The sequence below is a fragment of the Rhipicephalus microplus genome, chromosome 4 (assembly GCF_043290135.1).
Source record: "Rhipicephalus microplus isolate Deutch F79 chromosome 4, USDA_Rmic, whole genome shotgun sequence".
In the NCBI taxonomy this organism is placed as follows: domain Eukaryota; kingdom Metazoa; phylum Arthropoda; class Arachnida; order Ixodida; family Ixodidae; genus Rhipicephalus; species Rhipicephalus microplus.
In genome coordinates this window covers 180,840,253-180,863,696 of record NC_134703.1, presented here as the reverse complement: position 1 = coordinate 180,863,696, position 23,444 = coordinate 180,840,253, and the positions used below count along the sequence as shown (strand labels likewise).

Genomic DNA, 23,444 nt, shown 5'->3' with positions numbered 1-23,444 from the left:
CGAACATGATGTAGCCTTTGTCACTAACATTCCGGTTTCCAGCTTAACTTAAGAACGTTCCAATTCACAGATGGCGAACTAACAATATTGGGCTACGTCGTCTCCAAAGAAGGCATTCTCTTATCCTGCGAAACTTAGTGCTGCACCCGAATTCCCGAAGCCTACTAACCTTAAAGCACTACGCAGCTTTATTGGACTATGTTCATATTCTCGACGCTGAGTTCAAAATTTTGCTGCTGTCATCGCACACCGTAGAATAGTGTAGCAAGGGGAAGGGAAAGAGGTGCGAAGGTGAAGAGTTACATCATCGTGAGCAGGAAGCAACGAAGTGAATCTGAGCCCAGAAGAAATGACAAAGATAGTAATAAGAAGAAAGGCACAAAAAGTATGAACTATAGAGAGACGAACGAAGGAAAGTAAAATAAGTAGAAAGCGAGGAAATAAAAGCGGTACAAGGAAATAAAAAATAGAAAAATCAAGAAACAAGAAGAAATATAGGAAAATAAAGAAACGCAAGAAAATGTGAGAAAAAAACAGATAAAATAGAGAAAAACATTTACATCATGCCTCGCTTAAGAGAAACACGTGGGAATGCGAAGCAATCGTAAGATGATTTGCTTGAGTGGGAGGTGGTGTACTTTATTGAGAGGTTGTGTTGACGCTAACGCTCATCGCGGTGTCGTGCAGAAGTGAATGAGGCACGCGCTCTGCGTCACTTTATACCGCGAAAATACCGTAGAGTGCACAGCAGAGTAGACATCAGTCGCACCACCTGTGATGCGCGTTGCCTTGTAGAGAATTTCTAGAGGAGAGACAAGGGGAGGGGGGCATATAAGAGGAGGAGTGGGGAGGGGACGTGCAAGGAAAATAGGGAGGTGGACGCCGCGGTGAGAAGTAAGTGATCGACGGACACAGAGCCTCTATGAGCTGCTTCGCGTATAAAAAATTGAAGAAATACAGAAAATTAGAAAATGACAAAACAGTGATTCCCAGGACAACATGGGTGCCACTCAGTTGCCTGTGTAGTAATGGGTCTAATAGTGGGCACGATAATGTTTTATGAGTTTCAACTGTTTCTGAAAGCACGCAACGATGAACTTGGCAGTGCAGAGATAGGTTTCACGATTGCCTGCACCGAATAGATAGTGGTTTTTATACAGTATCAGGCCGTCTGGCCTATGTTACATGGCCGCATGGTAAGGGTATTCTATACGCTTTCGCAGCAGCGCATTTTGTCCACACATCGGTGTGCTTCTGTTCACGTCTATTGCTTGGGTATATTTTGCACACAGTTTTGCATTTGCAAAGCTCTAAAAGATAACACTGAGAGCTTAAGAGGGCCTTGAAACACTTTTTCCAGTAACCCTTGAACATGTTCACCGAAAGAGCTTATTGCTTTACGAATTGAACGCCACATCAAAAATTTCAGAATCTGTCTAGTGCGAGGGGAGTTACAAAAATTTGTCGCATGCTGCAGCTGCATTCTCTCTTTTCCCGTCTCGACAAAAACGCTGAAGGCTGAGCAGGGAGGAATGGCAGGGGCAAAAAATAATACGTCATGGGCGCCTCGTGTCCTTGAGCCCTTTTTTTTTGAATGCGTGGCTTTTTCAGTGTCATCGCATGCGTACGCGTGGAAGGGTCGCAGCCTCTCGCGGTGATGTCTGCAACGACCGAGCGCACTACGTTTAAATCAGTCAAAGGCTAATAGACGGCCTTCTAAGCGTAATTTTTGAGTGTCTCCTGTCACTTTTCGAGAGAAGAGAAAGCAATTTTTGTGGACTTTGTTAGTTTATTGTGTATTCCAGGCCAAGCACCTGCGCTATTTTATTTGGCTCTCGTGTTCTCGGGAGCCTCTACTACCGATCGACGGTGTTTTACGATCATGCTCAAAAAGTGTTGCAGGGCCCCTTTAAGGCTATTCTTTGTGGCCACCTTCTTAAAAATGCTGGATATGCAATTGAAACACTGACTTATTGCTGCGTTGTGTGCTGCTAATACATTGACTGCAGCTGTGTGTTTTACGACGGCTTGGCGTTTTCAAAAATGGTCTATGAAGGACAAGAGAAGCCTCTTCAAAATTTTCCAGCGGCATAATTGAAGAGGGAGTAGCACTTTAGTCCTTGGTGCGTAACGCCATGATAGATGGCTATCCACTTCAAATACACTCAGTAAAAATTTAGTCAGTCGATGTTTCCATAGTTTGTAATGAAATTTCCTGTATCAAGTCAAAAGACATCATGAATTCTTCAGCAGGGTACTATATGTACCCTTCAGTGTTACGCTTAAGACGTGATGCGTTCAGCTCTCTTCACAGGAGGTGCAACGAAGCATTTCGAGAAATTCATTAAGCAGCAAGAGGTAGACTGGTTGTTTTTTATTTTGCTCACGCTGAAGCAATCCTGCCACCTTGAAGTTTTTGTCTTGTTGTGTTGATGTTCGCTGCGTAATTTAGGATATAGAGCAGTAAGCGCTAGGTGATGAGTATAGTATTGAATATCCAGCACAGTAACTTCTATAGGGAGCTTCAACAAAGCCGAGTTTTGGATTGCGTGATAACGAAAATTATTTCGCACTTCTATGAAAGCACTGCTGACAGATCTCCTGAACATATTTATTGAAACGGTAGCTAAGAGTGTTCCCTGCATACAACTCGTGTGTCCGTCAACAGTGTTCGCGTATGAAGAGTCATCAATAAGGTATGATGGACAGAGCAAAAGTATACAGCGCTGCATACTTTTTATCCTGTGCCTTCATGTATTGTTTCGTTCCCTCTACTAATCGCTCTAGTTCAGAAGGCGAGCGCTAGTCACATAACAAAAAAATTGTGCCCACTGTCAAGAAGCACCAGAAAGTTTGGCCAGACCTAATTCTGTCTTAACAGGTGAATTTGAGATATGCGACAAACCGAGAGGTAAAGAACCAGCTTCGAATCGCAGGGATTACTATGTCAACCACTGTGAGTATGAAATATGATATGCATGTACACCTACATCTTACCTTACGAACGTAAACTTTTGTTACCATAAAGTGTGAATGCAATGCTAATTCATTCTAGGAGGAGACATTTCTTGTTCACCCTGGAGGCGATCGATATGAAGTTTTAGACGAAGAAACCCTGGCAAACTTCAATACATACTATCAAAGTAAACTTGAGTTTACTGAATCAGATTTGGTGTTTTTCGTCACCGGGTAGGTCTCTATAGATATGTCGACTATTCTTATTTATTTTTTAGTACAATAGCAATTGCTATTACAAGAAGACTTTTTTTAGAAAATGAAATAAACCTGCAGCTCACTGGCAAGGGACATGTGTGCACTGTATGCAAGACATCTTTTTATGTGCCATTCAATGATATTGTGCAGAATTGTTCCATGGCTCATTAAGACTAAAATGAGTTTTTGGGTAATACACGCCTCGTACTCAGGAACGACAATCAAGAAGAGTTAAAACCGGTTTTTGAAACTTTTTCGATAGGCCATATTTGATGAAATGTCCTCCTAGCTTACGTGAAGATAAATACTGAAACACAAATATCTACAAGTTGCTTAAGCACATAAGTCGAAAAATGATTTTTCTTTCTAGGCGTGACATGGTTTTTTATGAATAGGGAGTTCTGCAGTACTGGGTAGGAGGTACGTGTCTCTGCTTCGCTACTTATTTCGCAGTGTTTTTTAGTGCCTTGACCTGATCTAAATCAAGAAAAGATGTCTTGATGTGTATTGTGTGCAAGCATTGTGTTCAATATAAAATTCAACATAAAGGCTCAATTTGCCTACTGTAATTTTATACTGCATTTATTTACGCTTCTAAGCACAATCGTATGGCCTTTTTTAAACCTGGAGTAGTGAAATACAAAATGTTTATTGAACGTACATAACTTATTTTGGAAAGACTAATGTACTAATTCATACTTTCAATGCCAGAACATCTCACAATGTTTATCGGCGCGATGCCATGGCGTCTTGGAAGAATTGAATTCGAAAAAAAACTCCGTGTTTTGTGTTTTCTTTTCAATCACAAGATTGTGCGAGGATGAACACAATAGTGCTGTCCAGACTAAACTAATACAGTTTCTTGGTAGGCATCGATTTTTTTAGAATAGTACTAAATAGAAACTATTGGTCAGTAGCATGCAGTCAGCCCGTTCGTTCAAATCATACCGAATGATATGAAACATTATTTCTTCCACAAGTTCGTGTGCTGTAAAACTCAAGGGCTCGAGAAAACGTGTATGAACAAGATAGCGACCACCTGTACCTACTGCGTACTTAAAACACTTATAGCCATAGAGTTTCCTAAAAAAAACTAGAGGGAACTCTGACGCTGTGATCGTTCAGAAACCATAAAAACATGGTTTCCAGACTAATTTACCTAGTCTTCGTATTTTCGGGCGGCAAATCGTACTTGTGGCTGTCTTTATTGCTCCGTTTCAGTTTTCTTTCAAAAGAAAGAACGAACCCCTTTGAACACCATTTTGAAATGTTTAGCCTAAAGGAACAAGGTGCTGAAGCCAAACCGCTGAACGTTTGCTGATTTTTGTTTCGTGACAAAACAGCTTCAAGTCACACTAACACACACGGAGCCATAAGTACGAAGATTAGAAAAATGCGTGTACTACCCATCATTCCAATGCTAGCTGAAGCTTTGTGCGTTGCAGTTCCCATAGACACTAGCGCCAGAGTTCTCTCGAGTGTATATTTAGAAAACTCTAGGTGCACCCACTACGTGGGGTCAAGAAATTGGTCGTAGTAGCGTGTGCCTTTTATAGTGATGTACCGGCTTTCAACAATGGAGCTATTATCATAATCACATAATCTAACTCCCGTAGGCCATGCATGCTTGTATGGTACGCATTATCACTGCAATATTAAACGCAAAACATTTCTTGGCAAACTTCGGCGACTTTGAATCTATCTATCTATCTATCTATCTATCTATCTATCTATCTATCTATCTATCTATCTATCTATCTATCTATCTATCTATCTATCTATCTATCTATCTATCTATCTATCTATCTATCTATCTATCTATCTATCTATCTATCTATATATCTATCTATCTATCTATCTATCTATCTATCTATCTATCTATCTATCTATCTATCTATCTATTGCAATTCCTTGGTTGGTGAATGCTGGATTTGTTGGTGGATATGGTGAAAATATTAGTGGATATGGTGGAAACGGTGGTGGGCGTAATGGATGATGACAGCTAGAGAACAAATTTACTGGGAGATTGAGTTGCGGTGGCGAGCCAATGGTGGTGATGGTAGAAAATGCCGGGTGATTACGGCTAAAGTGAAAAAAATGGTGGCAGATGGTGGTGGTGGTGGTGAGCCAATGGTTGTTATGGTGCAAAATTCCAACGGATGGTAGCGAGGCAAAACGTGTTTGGTGGAAGGCTTAGTGAGCAAGGTGGATGACGGTGGTGAGATGGAAGCTTGGTGGATGATGGGGGCATCATGAAAAAGCACGTGACAGTATGTGAAATCATTTAGTTGTAGTGTTTCATTCTCGAATGCGCAGAGATATATGTTTACGGTCAAAAGAAACCAACGCTGCTCATTACGCTTTCCAACAGGTTCATTTTTATTCCTGTGGTGCCAAAAATGCTTCAATTTTTGCGGAGCGTAGAATATGCGGCCGTCAATATGTTTACAATTCGCGCACGTATCTACATCAGTTTGACATTCACGAGGTGTTTTTTGTTGTTGTGATGTTTATACGACTAGAGTTGTCACTGTGAACTGTGACAATAAATGTTTTACAATGGCGCTCAGTTGTGAAGAAATAAATAAGCTCCAGTTCGCCATTGCCCCTTTGAATGTTAGAACAGAACATAGCGGTCACTTGATGTCGCCACGCTGGAAACGCAACTCTGGCGATTCTTGCACACTCTATTGCTTGAACCATACTTTTAACGGCACCGGGTGGATCCTTGCGTCCCCAACGTTCAACCAGAAGTGCCGCTGGCCTTAACTGCCGATGGTAATCTCGGGGGAACTATCATGTTTCCGGCATTACTGTCGAGATGGCGCAATGAGCGCGCGAAGCCTAAGGTCTCTGTACCAAACAAGTTTCCAATGTAGCGACACCTTCCTTTTTCCTCCTCGCCTATGTTCCTGGAGCACCCCCAAGAAGGTTCAAAACTTTCTTTAAAAAGTTGATGTTTGCTTTCGGTTGCAGTGGTGAATAAATATAAATGAAACAAAATGGAAGGAATTGGGTCGTAGCACATGAACATGAACAGGAACGGTACAACACAAATGAAAGCCGGATGTGCGTTACTTCACTTGCAACGTTGTGAGGTTTTCTACTTTACACCACTAGCCATGACGTCTCGCGTCGTACACTGTAGTCCGTGCAGTTATAACTGTCGAGCTCCCCGAATGTGCTTTGTTCATGCTGTGATACAGTGAAAGCGCTTCTTGCTGGATCCTGTCGGTGACCACAGGGCGTGACGTTGTAACGAGTGATTACAGATGGCTTGTGCACACGCAAGGAAAAGTGATGAGATCACTGATACGGAAGCCTGACTAGCAGCATTGCGATGACGGTTTTTTAGAGGAGGAGCTCTTTAAGGCGTGGGCTGCGCGTCCCGTCGGTAAATACATGTAGCCACCTCTCGTTAGTGCTTGAACCGGCTGTAGAGGGTGGTAGTTGTGTATATGACCAATGTATATACGCTGAAAACTGCAAATGGTACAATACTAGAAGACTATACTTGTAGTATGATAAATAATACAAATTACAGCACATTCATGAAGTGAATGATGATGAGTGGGGCGAAGCATCTGTCGGTCCTTCCGCGCTTCCGTCCGTCCATTCGTCCTTGCTTCCATCCATCTATGCGCCCACTCGTCGGTCTATGCGCCCATCCGTCCATCCGTGCGCCCGTCCATTAATGCATCTATATGTCCATCCATTCATTTGTGCGTCCGTCCGTGCGTCATTTCCTGCGTGCGTCCTTGCGTCCTTCAGGCCGTCATTGCGTTCTGCCATCCATCCGTGCATCCTTCCGTCCATTCAATCGTGCATCCGTCTATGCGCCCGTCCGTCCTCTCGTGCGCCTATTCGTGCCTTTGTTTCTGCGTTCATCTATAGGTTCGTCTGTCCGTGCGTCCATCCGCCTGTCAAACAGACAGACGACGGACAGACGCGGCCAGTGGATGATTCAAGGTTGGCCGATAAAACCTTCTGAAGCTTCACCCTACTCCCCATCATTCAGTCCGTAGATATGATGTGGTTTTTTTTTAAATGTGCCCATTCGGAAAATTATATTGCTGGGTGGTTCTCGTGCAGTGCGCAGAACTTCCTGAAAAGTGAGAATTCTACTGGTGAGGTGTCCCGAAGCAGCGCGTTCCGGCTCCTTTATGCCACGTTCGGGTGAACTGGTCAAGCGTGAAATGTTTCTGAAGATGCGTTGGTTACACCCGCCAGCTGCTCTGTATACGTGCATACGCACAAGTATTTGTAACAACTAGCATGCAGTAGACGTGAATGACACGGGTTCCTGCGGTTTTAATAAAACCCGACAAATAAACTTGCTTCGCAGACCCGCGCTGACGTACGTCGATGGAGTTGTACGAAACCGTTCGGGTGAAATGTTTCACAGTTACACTTCACGGTGTGCCTCATTTCTTGTAGTGCGAGGTAAGTTGAAGAGAGTGAAACCGTTTTCTGTTGTTTTATGGCAACGCAACATTGTTGAAAAACGTGGATGTTGCATTGAACGAGCACTGCGAAACAGTCTTGGCCGACTTGGAGCACACTGAAACGCTCCTCCTGTACAGTTTATGTCTTGGCTATGATTTTTTCTTCGGTCATGCCGAGAATGCGGCTGGAGCCATATGCGCACGCGTACTCATTTAGAAGATTTTACATAATAACAAATATCACCACCAGCCTTTTGCAAGATAACATGCAGGAAATGCACCAATAACAGATGCGGATGGCAAAAATAAAAAAAAATGGCAGCATATCCACGGAGTGAATAATGGAGAGTGGGGCAAAGCATTCGTCCATCCATTCGTTCTAGCTTCCGTCCGTCCATGCGGTCGTCTGTATGACGGTCCATGCGTCCATCCTCACGTCCGTTCGTGCGTGTGTTGATGCGTCCGTCCCTGCGTTCGTCCATGCATTCGCCCCTGCGTCCGTTCATGCGTCCATCCATGCATCTGTCTGTGTGTCCGGCACATGCACACTTTCTTAAGGCTTGCGCTTCTGGTCTACTTTCCACCTTTAACCACCTCGAGTTCATGGTATATACTAGTTCACTGTATTCATGGCATTGTGGCCCAACGCTTGCTAGCCCTTTCTAAAACCAAGGAGGTTACGCCCAGCAAGTATAACGTAGCAACACTTCCTTGTCACGTAGTGCTCAATGTACATGCCAATGGATGCTAATAAGGAATGAGAGACAGGAGAATTCGGCTTTTATTTAACGAGCACGCTGCGATTTTTTTATTTTTCAACAACGCACAGGAGAAATCTTCCACCGGCACCACCTTGCAGGTCTAAACTTAAGACTGGTTACACACTACGACTGCTACTACGAGGGACGAACGGGTGCCGCTTCAAGGAGCTTCGCGCCTAAAACGTTCTGCATCTGCAAAGTCTATGGTGCAATAGTGGACCAGAGGAAGATGAAGAGGAAGTGATCCTGTTGACGTCCTTGCGTGTTCCACGTCAGGCACGTCCTCCTCACCTAGCCATGACGCCATCGACGTCGTGGACGCCTTCGAAGGCGCAGGCCTTCGACGTTGTCGTCCATGCTGGGACTAGTCCGGAGACCGTCGTCGACGCGACGGCCTCAATAGTAGGCCTCTCAGAGGTACACTGCGTTCAGCACATGGGAGGCATGAACTACCAAGTAAATGTCAAGAGCATGGCTTCCATGACTGTCATCGTCGACGCCGGCTACCTGATGTCATAAACGTCGTGTGTGTTGTTACCGCGTCGTCTCAAAGTCCACTTCTCCTCGCACGACACGCCAAACAAGCGTTGACGAACCTTGGCACTGATAAAGAATAAATTTTTATTACGACAGAATGGCGACGCTATGGTGACGGTGACGCTTGGCAAAGTGGGGGCGTGGGTATGACTACAAACAGTCAACCCGCATCGGAGACGCGATGCTCCATGCGGGTAAATGGCCAGCCCGTCCAGCGAACAGCTTGCGTCGAGACGCGATGCTCGGCGCAACCGTGACCATTAACCAGGCCACGTACGTCGCTGTGCCGAACGTCTGACCACGGAGACGCCTCGCCGAGATCCGCGATGCCCCCGGCAAGGAAGAGAACAGCAGGCCAGGCCGCGCCCCGACATGCAGTACTCGTGCCGGCAATGCCGCCGCAGCTGGTGGTTGGACGGCAGCAGCGAGGACAGCCGCGTTCCCTGGCCGGAACCTGGATCGCCTGCGTCCGCCGATTCGGCCCGCTGTCTTCCGTTTGCCGCTGTTTCAGCTCGTCCCCAGCCACAAAGCTTACCGCCACGTAATGGTCACACGCGGCCCAACCTCTATGGGCCACCACAGGTCATCAGCTGATTGGCTGACCTCACGCGCACATTACACGCGCCTTGCCCCGCACTTCCGTCGTTGTCGTTTTCTTCACTCATCACACCTGACCATCGATGGCGAGCGTATCCCTGTCGTTCCCGTCGGCCCGCAGGTAACTAACGTCGCCTGCCTGTTTCTACCAGCCTTCGTCTCATACGAGGTACTCGTCCAGGCTTTGTCCCCATACGGTAAGGTATTGACTGTGACCGCTGGCGTCATGAGCGCAAGACGCGCAGTTCTCACAGGCACACGCTATGTCCGGATAGAAATGAGTCCCACAAATCGCGTCCCCAACTATCTTCACGTTTCTGGTCATCGAGTCACCTTCGACTACCACGGTCTGCAACGTGTTGGTCATCGGTGTGGCTCTAGAGGTCATTATCCAGCACAGTGCACAGCACCTTTCTGTGGTTGCTGTGGTGCGCACGGACACAAAAGCGAAGGTTGCGACCGCCCCTGCCGACGTTGTGGAGATAACCACTCCACCACCGCCTGCCCTGTGCGTCGTTCATATTCTGATGCTACTGCGGCGACCTTTCCTGCCCTACCGTTCGTGTCACTAACGGCAACAGATGAACGAGAACCCGGAGCTGTACTAGAAGAATGCAGAATTCGATTCTGAGAGCTCCATTAAACGTTGAAGAAGTGTGCAGCTTGGCCAACCCGAGCGCGCCACGTCTGCCAATTTCAGCGATAGAAACAGCCACTGCAATTGACCTCACGTCTGTCCCAGGTAAACATGTCATGCCATGTTCGACGTCGGCGCAAGCCGAGAAAGAAACGCTGGTAGGCACCGAGGCACCGGACTCATCGTTAAACCTAGCAGCTGAATGCCCAGAAGACGCCGACGTTGCGAGATCTACGGGCGCTGGTGTCTCGCCAGGAGCAGAGTTGAAACCAAATGAGCAAAACCATTGGATCATTCCGAGAGCCAGGCTCGTGACTTCCTTGAACAACCAGCAAGACGCCATGGGAGTTCTTTACTGACACACTCGACAAGCAATCCGTGATCAAGGTCGTTGGAGGCGGCGACTACGTTAACGCTGCATCCCTACCACCATCTGATTCGTCAGAGAGCAGCTTCAGCCTCGATGTCGACAGTAGCATCGGACTCTCTTCTAGCCCAGACGGATGTGACGTGGAAATTCAAGCCCCGCGAGAGGTCAAGCGTGCTCACAAGTCTGGCACCAGCTCGGACGGTACCCAAGGTAGCCGCTCCGAGTTCAAGCAACCGAAGAAACCTCGACCCTCTTCTAGAGGGTCGAATTGTGCTGTGTAGTGTACGTACTCCAGTTCCCCCGGACAGATCCCCTGGGTATACCGAATCGAAAAACACGACCAGGTCAGTCACCCACCTTTTTTCAATATGGCTGACATCCTGAAAATCCTTTCTTTAAATGTTCAAGGGTTCCGTAACCCAGTAAAGCAAGCCGAGGTCAAAGCATAGCCGGCGCAGAACATTGTGATATTCTGTGTTTACAAGAAAGAAATTTTTTCACCATTGGCCACGTTCGTGCATTCAAACGCGCATTTAATTTAGACTGTTATTTTTCCTTCGCGACATCTCGCTTCTCTGGAGTTGGAATAATTATTTTAACCGCGCTTTCTGCGCATTCATCATGTTTTCTATGACGGGTTTGGACGGGTATTGGCTTTTGACTGCGTCCTATCATCCTTCAAGCTGCGTGTTTTGTGTATTTGTGGGCCAGCTCAAGCAGCGATAAGTAACGATTTTTTCCGTGACCTGGACGTGTCTTTTCTAGACGGTCGTCATGCCATACTCACTGGAGACTTTAATTGTGTATTAGACACGCGAGCTGACGTGCAAGGTCCAGGATGGGGTCGCTCTGATTGGAAAGCGTGAGAGCTGCGTCGCCTAGTGCAACATTTCTCTTTGATAAATACGTACAAACTAGACTAGTGCATGGACCACAGTATGCCTGGACTTGGCGGCGTAGCACGTCGTCTAGTCGTTTGGATCGTTTCTATGTGCCGAGCGCGCTAGTTTCTTACGTATCGCACTCTGATGTAGTAACATTACCATCATCGCCTGTTTATATATCAGACCACCGACCAGTGACGCTCGAGGCTCACTTTCTCTTTTCATCATCAGTGAAAACTTGGCGTCTTGACATCCGTATTCTGCACGACGCGCGTACACGCTCCAGTTTATTTAGAATCTTGCACGCCTCTCTTTTGCGATGCGGTCCGGAGGTGTGGGACGCGCTCAAGACACAGTGGCGTTTACACTGCTCAGTAACAGGGCGGGCCCTTAGCCGCCGTACGTCCGAAGAACTAGCCGACACTGCCACAAAGCTGCGTATTGCTTTTCGGGTTGATCGACTAACTCCTTTGATGCGCGCACGGCAGCGAGAGTTAAGAGGTCATTTTCAACGCCTCATTGCAGCTTCGTCATTGACGGCGGCTGCTTGGCGTTGCAGACATAATCCATGTGCTCACCCTGAGGTTCTACGCTTTGCGAAAAGGTCGCTTCTCAACCCGCCGAGTCGACTAGGAACTCCGGCGACCAGATTCCTACACACTGCGTTGCCGCCGACACGTGATCAATCAGTTTTCCTAGCTCACTTTGCCAACATGGCTCGTACGACAATATTATCAAATCGCGGTACCACTGAGACAGCCACATTATAAGTAATCTCCCTCAAATTTCATCTGAAGTAGCTGAACAACTTTGCACAAGTCCGTCAGCTGACGAAGTGAAAGAGGCACTGTCTTCCATGAAGCGTGGCTCGGCCCCCGGGCCGGATGGGTTGCCTGTTGAGTTTTATTTAACGTTTTGGGACGACATTGGTGCTCTTTTCACCTTTATTTGCCGCTGTTTCAAAACTTTCATTTTCCTGATAGCTTTCGCGATGGTCGAATTTTCGAATACCTAAACATGAGCCATCATCAGTTCGCCCACAGGAGTGGCGACCAATAACGCTCCTCAACGTTGATTATAAAACTTTCGCGGCAGTTATTACTCGGCGTTTGAGAAGCCTGATGCCCTCCTTAATAGGTCATCATCAGGCGTTTTCTATTCCTTGAGGATAAATCTACAGTCTCTCCTTTGTTACGCGCGATATAGTTGCGTACACGTTAACAAGATCAGCTCGGGGACTCTTGGTTTCACTTGACCAGGAAAAGGCATTCGCTCGCCTCGAACATAGCTTTATATTTAGCGTAATGGCAGCATTTGGCTTCTCACAAAACTTCGTTGAGCTTCTCAGAAACGCATACCGAAATATACGCAGCACCTTGTTTATTGATAGTTTAGAGAGTGCGCCGTTTCCAGTTACCCGTGGTGTTCGCCAGGGGTGTCCTTTATTCCCTGCACTTTTTGTACTCAGCCTCGAACCATTCCTTCAATCGCTAGTCGCTGATCCTTACGTTAGAGGCCTTCCTCTTCCAGGTAGTGTTACCGTGACAGTGACAGCAGTTGCTGATGACATCACGTTGTATTTGAAGAATGAGGACAGTTTATCCCGTAGCCTACGACTTTTTACTGCGTATGGCACGATTTCAGGTGCTGCGTTAAATTTTTCCAAATGTCGATATTTATTCATTGGTTCCCCAGACGCATGTCTAGGTTCCTTTTTCGGTCTTCAAAAAAGTGACTCTATTCGCAATCTGGGGCTTGATTATACTTGCTACGGCATATCAGCCTCCTTGTGAAATTCAGTAGTCGAAGATGCATAACGACACATCGGGGAAGCACAAGAATATGAGTTACCGATGCTCGAAAGAAGGTATTTAGCACAGACGGTGTTTTGTGGCCGTGCATGGTACATATCTCATACCTTACAGCCCCCATTACGAATCACCAGGTCGTTGCAATTCCTCATTGGCTCTTTTTTCTGGTCAGGTGGAACATAGCTGGTTTGCCGAGCAGCTCTTGGGCAGCGGAGAAACTGCGGTGGATTCGCATTTTCATCCGTCTCTGTTCGCTGCCAGCTGCTTGCCCTACGATTCTTACTTCGGTTGTTGCATGGTGATTAGTGCCCCGCGCGTGATCTTGCCTGCTATTTCTTAGGCACCAAGTTATGCTATTTACTACCAGATGCACGGCTTAATTCTGCACCGCAAACACTTAACGTGCCTGCATTTTACTCAACGGCAGTAGCATTTTATCGACACGCGCAGCAGGTTTGTCCCGATGTGGACATTCTTGAAAGCCGCATTGTAGGTACAACGGCGGCTCTTCAGCTTCCTGTGGTTTCTCCAGCCCGTATTGCACAATTGAGACATGTCTCGTGGAGCGCGATAACGGCATCGTTTGTGCCTGGTCACCTCCGTGACTTTATGTGGCGTCTTGGATGGAGAAGACTCCCAACGCGGGACAGACTGGAGAGGTGGGGCATGGTCCCATCTTCCACTTGTCCTAACTGCCCGTTACAGGAGTCTAACCAGCATATGCTGCAGCAATGTGTCTTTGCAAAGGTGTTTTGGAAGTCAGTTAACACTAGTTTTCGTGGCCTAGGTGTTAATCGCTTTGTAACATCTGGTCGCTGCTCGCGTAGTCGCTTTGCACGCCTTCTAATAGCTGCGGGAGCTTTTTGTTTATGGCGTAATAGGTGCGAAGCTGTTGCGGCAGGTCATCGTCGTCATGCTCTTTTTCCGATTCTGGAACGCCTCTACTCTGAACTCTTATCGTTTCTGTCGGAGGAATTGTTCTTCCTTGGGGAGGAAGAATTTCTGCGACAATGGTCGTGCTGCTTTCTGTCCGTAGTTGACAGACGCGTTCGATTAGTCTTCCACCTGGCGTGGTTCCTATAGCCAGGTCACCTGTAAATGTCTGATTGGTGCATGTAATTAGTGTGTGTTTACTATTTTTATGTGTTTAGGTATGTCCCATATGGGTGTGAGCTCTTCTATATATGCACTTCATTCTAACGCTGTAAGTTATGTAACTTTTATGAATATTGATACCTGTTGCACATATTTTCTAACATCTTCACCAAGTCTTGTAAATTCTGTACATATATCATCATGTACATTGTCCATATTGTGATTAGTGCATTTATGTAGTGTATGTATAGTTATTAGTACAACGGACTATAGACATCCTACGGACTTGGACACTTTGTTTAAATGTGTAATGTATGTTGTGCCTTGTCTTTTGTTTGTTTTTGTGCCTGTTATACAGACGCTTGTCCCTTAGGTTTGTTGCGTCCCATGAGAGAATAAACTTTTTTCTTAACACACATAAAACGTTCTTCGATTTCACGAAAGTGCCACCCGGCCAATTTACGGCGCCCTGCTCCAGTCAGCGTCACTGTGAGACCAGCCACCGGCGAGTCGGGATCGTCTTCGGACGCACCGCAGCAATAATACATTCACCTTGAGTGTCAATCACTGACAACGCGCGCAGGCCTACCTTCGCGTGAAGTCAATTAGCGTTTGCGTTGCTACTATCAAGTGTCATGTCTATACCCCCCCCCCCTCCCGACGACACCGTACGAGACATTATGTTCCAGGCATATGATGACTTGTCAGACGAAGAGATACTCGCGGACCTGTAAGCCAGTAACCCCAACATTCCTATCGTGAGTAGCAGACGCACGGACCAATCTAGGCATGTCGTGATTGTACTAATGGCGAAAAACCTTCACAGGTGAATATTATACCATGGAACCGACAACAGGAACTACCGTTCTACAACAGGGTGGAATCGTGCTTTAACTGCCGCGAGGTCGGTCACCGCACGCATATTTGCCCTATGCCACGTAAGCAGCGGTGCCGCCGTCGCAGAGAGAAGCGCTCTCTACCAGGACAGGGTGAAACACCCGCATTCACGCCACGCTGCACAGTCTGATATGACCGTCAGCGCAAACTGCACGTATCGCTTTATCAAAAGATGCCCCCCACCCCGCAATTGAAGTAAGAAGCGCAAGAACTTATGCCGGACAGCCATCGTAACCCATCCCACAGCGGCCCCTCCAGCAGCCGCTCAATATCCTTTCGGGACCATTCTGCATCTTTTCCATCACTCGGAAACAGCAGCAGCCGGAACCAGCGCTGAGAGAGTAGGTTTCGATCAGAGCTCTCAGGTTCTCGTTCAGCTAAAAACGACGCTACAGCCGGTCGCAATCCCATACCTGGCGCCCGAAATCGCGCTCACCTGAACGATGAGACAGCAGGCCCTCATCTCACTCGTAGTACCCAAGGTGCAAAATCAGCCAGGCACCGCTCATAGGCGCCTCGTTCATTCAGTCGAAGTCCCGGAGAGGCGTCAAAGTTGGTGGCGTGGCAGCGGGGCCTTCCGGCCTCACTATTATTTTCCGATCCACAGGTAAAGAAGTTGACAAAGGAGAATTTTACCCTTAAGGCTAAACGTTCGTCGCAGCAGTTCCAGATAGCTGAATTAACGAGCTACGTCCAGTATCTAGAAGTCAAAATTGATAGATCACTCAGTGTCGACAAAACTACACCCACATCATTCGAAACACAAGAAACACTTCAGAACCCACTAACACCGAACAACATGGCGTTGCCACCAGTTCCTCAACATCAAAATGCCAATGAATGCAAGGCAGCTACATACACAGCTTTGTTTCTTTGTTTCATGCAGACGTGGACAACACTACAACACTAATGATGGCAGTCACGCAGCCATCTCTACGCTGAGATACGATTTACAAGTCGAACTAAAAACACGCTTTAATGCGATCCCCCAAACCATCCTGGAAACAACTACCTCACGCGCCGTGCTGAGAGCTCGACTGAAGCCGCACTGGCCGACTTCAGTGTGCAGTTTGCCATCCACCGCGCACCATGCAATTGCCGGCAAACTCCAGCAGACAGCGGCCACCATGCCACTAACTATGTAGTCATGGCGGCTTTCCACACGCTCACCGTCTAGAAGTGGAACTTCAGGGGCTTCCGCAATAAGAAGGGCCATCTGCAGCAACATACCAAGCATATTCAGAACCATGAAGCAAACGGGGAATGTACGGTGGAGATCATAATTTTTCAGGAAATGAACACTGCCGCTCAACTGCTTGGATACGCATCATATAATCACAAACTAGACCTGTCTGCAAGCGCACAGTGCCATACTGCTATCTTTGTACACAAGAATCTCACAGCCGTTCAGCATAAAATTGAGGATAACATCATTGATCATTTACTGGTTATCATTGTACCCAAAAAAAGGAGACAAACGACTATAATTTCAAATATATGCAGCCCTCCGAGATATGAAGATGTAGATCTCCTTTACATCTTTCGGAAAGCATTCATTCTGACGAAGAAGGCAAAGCTGCTCGTACCGGGCGATTTTAAAGCAAGGCATACCGAATAGGAATACCCCAAATCCAACCCCAAGGGTCTCCGATTATGCGGCATCACACAATACCTAGGTTTCCATATCTTCAATGACCCACAGCAATCGACGCGAGTCAGAAACAGCGTATGTAGGGATACTACACCGGACCTCTCCTTATGCAAAAACACAAAGGGTGCCCGATGGCAAAACACAGGTCCCACGGTTGGAAGTGACCATTCCATTCTATCGATAATCAGCGAGATGACAACGAGCAAAGTAAACAAGCGAGCCACAGATCACATTATCGATTGAGGTGATTTCTGCCAACTGCACAAAGAAACGGCACCCATCAGACTTGAACGAAAGGATACATTTTTAGTGGAGATGTGAACGCTACAAACCAAACAGATGTAACTCCAGAACAGCCATCAACAGACTCACGCCTGCTACATATCTTGGATGCGCTTGAAAGCCTCATGCGTAGGTGGCGGCGCCGACGTCACGACACTACGCTCCACCGCCGCATTTTGAGGCTCGAACGCGAATCAGAAGCACACACATCTGTGCTAACACGCCAGCGGTGGGGCCAACTTTGCGGCAGCCCCAATGGTAAGATGGGCTGTAAGAAAACTTGGCATCTTCCGCGACACCTACTGGACCCTGGTAGCTTCAAGTCGGTGGCACGCAAACAGCTTGACCAAACTGTCCATCAGTACCCAGGCACCGACGAAGAGCTGCTGGAGGAGCTCATCACCAAGTACATAAACACATCTCGGAAACAAGGCTGCACAAAACAGTTGCCCAAGTACACTGAAACGACCAACGAACAGTTTGATGCCGGTATTTCGGAAAGTGAGGTTTGCATAGGTCTGCATAAACTGCACACACCGACACGGGTGACAAGCACAACGCTACTCAACCTCGATCCGTATTCGGCAGGGGCTATTACTGAATATGCCAATGAGTTCTGGAGGTCCGGTCATTTATAATCAGAATGGAAACACGCAAATGTCCTCTTTATACCAAAGCCGGGCACGAGACTCGACCTGGAAAATCTTCGCCAAACTTCGCTAATCTAATGGAGCATGTTGGGCTCTGTTGCTTGCAAAATTTTGCAGAAGAGCACCGCAAACTTCTCCCCACAATGCTGGACTTAAGGGCCCATTTATACACTCAGGATGCACTCATCCTGTGGCACCACGATCTCCTTGGACATGGGAGTGGCACTAGTACCAAGGCTTTGCTTGGTCTGGACCTTCACAAAGCATTTGACAGCGTGAAGCATAGTACCATTTCAGGCAATATGTCGAAGCTACAACCAGGAGAACGCATATTTACCTACATCCTTACTTACTTATCTAATCCAACAGTTTAACTCTCAATCGGTATCCTCCGTTCTAAGCTCATCAAGCTCGGTCATCGCGGCAGTCAGCAAGGAGCCATTTTGTTGCCTTTTCTATTCAACCTCACTATGAGGTCACTACCTCCCATATTTGACATGATACCCGGCCTGCAATACACCCTCTACGCAGATGACATCACGCTCTGGTCGAAGGTGATATCCGATAGTCGAAATAAGGAGACTATTCAAACGGCTACCGATGAAGTCACTCAGCACGTGTCAGATGCAGGCTTGGAGTGTTTACAGAGCAAATCGGAGCTACTATTACTGTGACCTCCAGACCGCCACAAAAGTAAGACTCCACTTCCTAGTATTAACGTGTATTTCAATGACACGCCAATACCACAGGTGGGCCACATGAGGGTACTCGGACACAAAGTGCAAACAAACCACCATAACAACATTACGCTAGACAGTCTTACCATAACGGTGAAATAAACGGCCCATCTTTTATCACGTGTGACGGGCTCAATGTGCAAACAAACAACCATAACAGTATTAAGCTATACTGTCTTACCATAACGGTAAACCAGACGGCCCATCTATTATCTCACGTGAGCGCGCGCAATCGATGCATGAAGCAGAAGAAACTGCTACATATAATCAAAGGCTTCGTTTTGTCACGCTTCACGTACCCCTTTCTTTTTTGCGCCTCCTTCAGTCTGAGTGAGCCCAGCTAAACCGGCTCATACGCAAAGCGTATAAGCTGGCATTGGGGCTCCTCCGAAACACATTGACACAGCACCTCCTCAGTCTCGGGCTACATGACACCTTAGAAGAGCTTCTTGAAGCGCATATAACTGCCAGAATTTACCGAATACAGGAAAGCAGAACGGGGCGTTGGATAATAGCTATATTTGGCCACGTGGTATCTTCTACAGGTAACGATCCTGCCGTCATCCCCCCAATATCAGAAAAAAGATCTCGTATGAAACCACGGCCAAAGAATATGTTGCCAACCATCACGACCGTAGATACAAAGTGATGGCCAAATTCTTTCACAAAACGTACGCGTTCAACCCAACTGTTGCGTAGGTTTACACCGCCAAATACTGAGAGTTTAATGATTGATTGATTTGTGGGGTTTAACGTCCCAAAACCACCATATGATTATGAGAGACGCCGTAGTGGAGGGCTCCGGAAATTTTGACCACCTGGGGTTCTTTAACGTGCACCCAAATCTGAGCACACGGGCCTCGACATTTCCGCCTCCATCGAAAATGCAGCCGCCGCAGCCGGGATTTGAACCCGCGACCTGCGGGTCAGCAGCCGAGTACCTTAGCCACTAGACCAAATACTGAGAGTTTACCAAAGCGTATGCGATAAGCGTAATCAGTCTCCCCGGCAACAACGTCACTTTACTTAAAGTAAAATGGCAGGTTCCGTCCGTGTGCTTAATATGACGGAAGCCGAGGAAGCGGCCATAGCGCTAGCACCAGCAACCAGATTCATTCCTATACTCAGCGACTCAAAGGCTGCCACATGGAACTTCGTACGTAACATTGTGGCCCCACGACTCTGCGTTTACTCTCGCTCAGACTCTTAAGGGATGCTGAGGAAGACGCGCCGTGCTCTACTGAGTTGGTATGAATGCCGGCTTACGCCGAGACCGAGGAAACGAGGTGGCCCACCAATGTGCTCGAGGATTTGTCAGCTGATTGGGACCCACTACTGATTCGGGAAACCCTGGTGAAGCCTTGACATCCTACCTTGACATCACGCAGTATTACCGTCTTTCAAGGCAGTGAGAACCACCCCGGCATCACAAGCTAACTAAGCGCCAGGAGGTTATTTGGCACCGCTTACAAACACATTGATTCCCGTGCCCATACAGTTAGGCTCATATATACCCCGACACGATTATTCCGCATCGCTTGAATTGTGTCTCAATATCCACACTGAATCACATTGTCTGGGCCTGCAGGGAACACTCCCCTACTCCCGATCTCCTAGCCACTTTTCGCCAGCGGGGTGAGAGGCAGTTCCGAGCTCCACCAGCCTGGCAGTTCAGCTCCAGCCCGTACAAGGGGCAGAGGAGTGGCCACCAGGTTAGCCTGGTGGATCACCTCCCTCTTTTTGTCTGACGACAATAAAGTTGTGTTTTCTCTCTTAGCCTCGCCCCATCGTCAAGACCTGGTGACGCGTGTTGATGCGTTCACCTCACATGCGTATTTGGCTCCACTGAGGAGGGGTTAAGAGGCTCACGCGTTCGCACGCTTATTTCGTGGTGGGGAAAATTGTGCACATTGGTATTCCACCAGAACACTCATGCTGTAGTTACCGGGCGCACAAAGGTCGCTGAAATTGTTGCACAGCCTCAGTTTGCGAAAATAGCGTGCTTTTCAGGTGCAGCGAAGTAGCAGCTGAGGCACTTATTCGCTTTCAACTGTACTTGTCAGTACGTTTTTTGCATCATTTGAATGCGAGCAACGTGGAGCACGTTTTGATCTGCTTGCCAGTCTTCGCGTGACATTCTAATGCGTTGCTATCACATTGATTGCTTCGCCTTTGCGATAAAAATGTGACTTTTCTTTATATCAAATGTGGTAATGCAATGCTCTTTCTTCTGTCTTGTATAACAAGGATACAAAGTCTTCTGATTGTGTCTGCCGAGGCACCCTATGTACGTGGGTGGACTCTGCGGCTGATAGCTCACTCGCTCCCTCTGTGCTGAATCAACATGCGCGTCGTGCCTGACCATTGAATGGCACATGTCATACCGCACAAAAATTATATTGTCTGTCTCAGCCTTATGGCTCCAGTGCTGTTCATTCTTCTTTTTTTGCTGTCATTTGTTGTGTTATAGTTTTTTACATGAAGTTTATGCTACTAAAACGTCCAATAGAGAAGTTGTCTTCCTCCGGAGCATCGTTTGGAGAAAGACGGCGATCGCCATCGCGAAGCCTTACTACAAAGAACTGGCTTGAATACTGCCATGGTTCGGACGAAAATTTACTGATGTGAATACATTCGCGGCCTAAATTGTGATTGTGTGAGCTCATTGTACATTTTGTAACCAACAAATATAGTTAACGGTATAGTAAGTGGGACCATACCTACAACATGTTTAGCTTATTAGGAACAGAGAAGTGATGTTTTCCAGGCGAGAGCTCTTATAAAAAACAACAAGCTGATGAACAACTTTGAGCCTGTTTCCTCTGCTAGTTCTTTCCAGTAATCATTGTGCTTTGCTTACTTTATTAGGGTATTCATATATAGGTGGATTTTGTCAGCAGTCTAAAGTAGGCATGTCTGAAGATCCACCGGGAAGCTTCTATGGCGTCCAGGTTTTCGCCCACGAAATAGGACATTCGTAAGTTTTAAGCATGTCTTTGCTAACTTTATAGTCGAAGTTGATTATTATAAGGCAATACACGAATTTGTGTTGCTGGTGACGCGTATCTTATCCTGAAACCGCTATAGAACAAACTGAAACACTGCAGTAATTATGCATCAACACTTGTAGTGTATAATGACTCATATCAAACACAGCTGCACAGGGCACATCATTGTCAACAAAGGTGTGTACTATATTGACACAGCGGAAAGAACAGTCTCTCAGCAACCGAGATGCGACGCGCTTATATATAGCAAGCTCTAATATTCTATACCTAATACAAAACAAAGCTGCGTGCGCTAAATCACGCCGCCAAGAAATATCGTGAAGGAATATCTTTTTATTCGCCTACAACAGCACCGATTTTGCAACAAAGCGAAGTTCGCGAGCCAAAAAACAACTTAGCCCCGGAACTCGAAAATGTTTCAAGAGAAAGCTTTTTTCTCAAAACAGAATAGCTTTGAAAAGGAGTCCAAAACACGCACCAACAACACGATCTCCATTTCATAAGTGGTGTTTTCTAGGAACATGAATCCCTCTTACGGCAGACAAGCCGGAGCTGTTAAATCAGCGGGCGGCGGCGCTGAGCTAACACTCCTAGGTTTAATTGCAGAAATATAAGCAACAAAGTGCACGGGGCTATGTAGGACCTATAGCTTGGTTGTTAGATTAATTGAACGCGCTATTCAAGAAGGTAGGCTTGCTAACTGTTAGCACCAAGTTACATTTTCATCTACGCTTATTCCTCGACATTTACGTTTCACCAACTGTTAATGACATTTCCTATATTTTCTCTGGCGTCGTTATATGCTTGATTGAAACTCTAAATGATTTAAAACAATAACGCTGATAAATCTTTGCGATTTCACACAAATTTAGATTTTTGCTGTTCTCCCTCGCCCCCTATCTATCTCTCACTATTCTTGTGCCCCATTGCTTATTATGTATGTCAGCCAATTGGTGAAAGTGAAGTTACTCTTTTCACTCTCTCGACCCTCCCCCTTCCTTTGCTCATTTTACCATCGTGTACAAGTTACAGCCCGAGCTTTTACAAATACTACAGTATTTTCGGTATATCAATAACAGTGAACGAAAGCATTATTGGTCTGATCAGGCGCTCACGTTAAAAAAACCTCGTCTCCTGGTGTATGGCATGCTGTCGCTTACCAGCTGCGCCCACCAACGGAGACAGAGTCCACGCAGCCGCAGCCCCAGTCTGCCCACCGCGGCACCTGAGTACGAGCAACGACATAGGGCAGTGGCGAAGCATAACTGGAAGCGTATCCCAACTCTTTTGACGAGAAACATGACGAAGGACGCAGGATAAAGTTTGCTTTTATTTAACCGGCACGCTACGAATACTTATTGCTCAACTACGCACAAGAAATGTCACATCACTCCTACGCTGCAGGTGATGATCCGGTGAATATGTATATAGAGTGGCCAGCAAACAGTCAGGCAGAGCGTTCTTTTTTGCTGGCTGCAGAGCGCTTCCCTTGCCAATGGGCCGGTCTTTCTCTCGTCACAAGGCAAACGCTGAAGGGATGTCGAGAGAAAGTGGCCTCTCTCTTGCGCTGTGTGTCTCAGTGGGCGGCGAAGATGAACATCTTCTATGGCGTCTGTACGGCGGGAAAGCAAGTCGAACCCTTCAAAATTCTTAACATCCTCCCCAGCAATGAGCGCCCGCACATTTCTTGTCGTCTTTCTCCCATGGTGTCGGCTTAGACGTTGAGCTCAAGTGGGTACAAGGCTTGCACTGGTCGTCGAAGTTCCCTTTTGTTAGGCAGAAGTATTTTGCAAGCGCGTGTCGGCCATCACTTACTGGGAAAGTTTTCAGAACACGGTACAGTTTCCACAGTCGGCGAGGAGTTCTGTC

At 46.9% G+C, this 23,444-nt stretch overlaps 1 protein-coding gene across 1 annotated transcript in view; it reads left to right on the top strand.

Annotated features, from left to right (window-relative positions):
• Positions 1 to 21,546, top strand: part of LOC119173018 (venom metalloproteinase 3) — a 122,119-nt gene extending 100,573 nt beyond the window's left edge. The window contains exons 7-10 of the mRNA XM_075893873.1: positions 2,882 to 2,956; positions 3,056 to 3,189; positions 3,584 to 3,633; positions 21,436 to 21,546. Coding sequence (XP_075749988.1) covers positions 2,882 to 2,956; positions 3,056 to 3,189; positions 3,584 to 3,608 — 234 coding nt within the window. The 3' untranslated portion in view covers positions 3,609 to 3,633; positions 21,436 to 21,546. The remainder of the gene's footprint in view (positions 1 to 2,881; positions 2,957 to 3,055; positions 3,190 to 3,583; positions 3,634 to 21,435) is intronic.
• Positions 21,547 to 23,444: the final 1,898 nt, after the last annotated feature.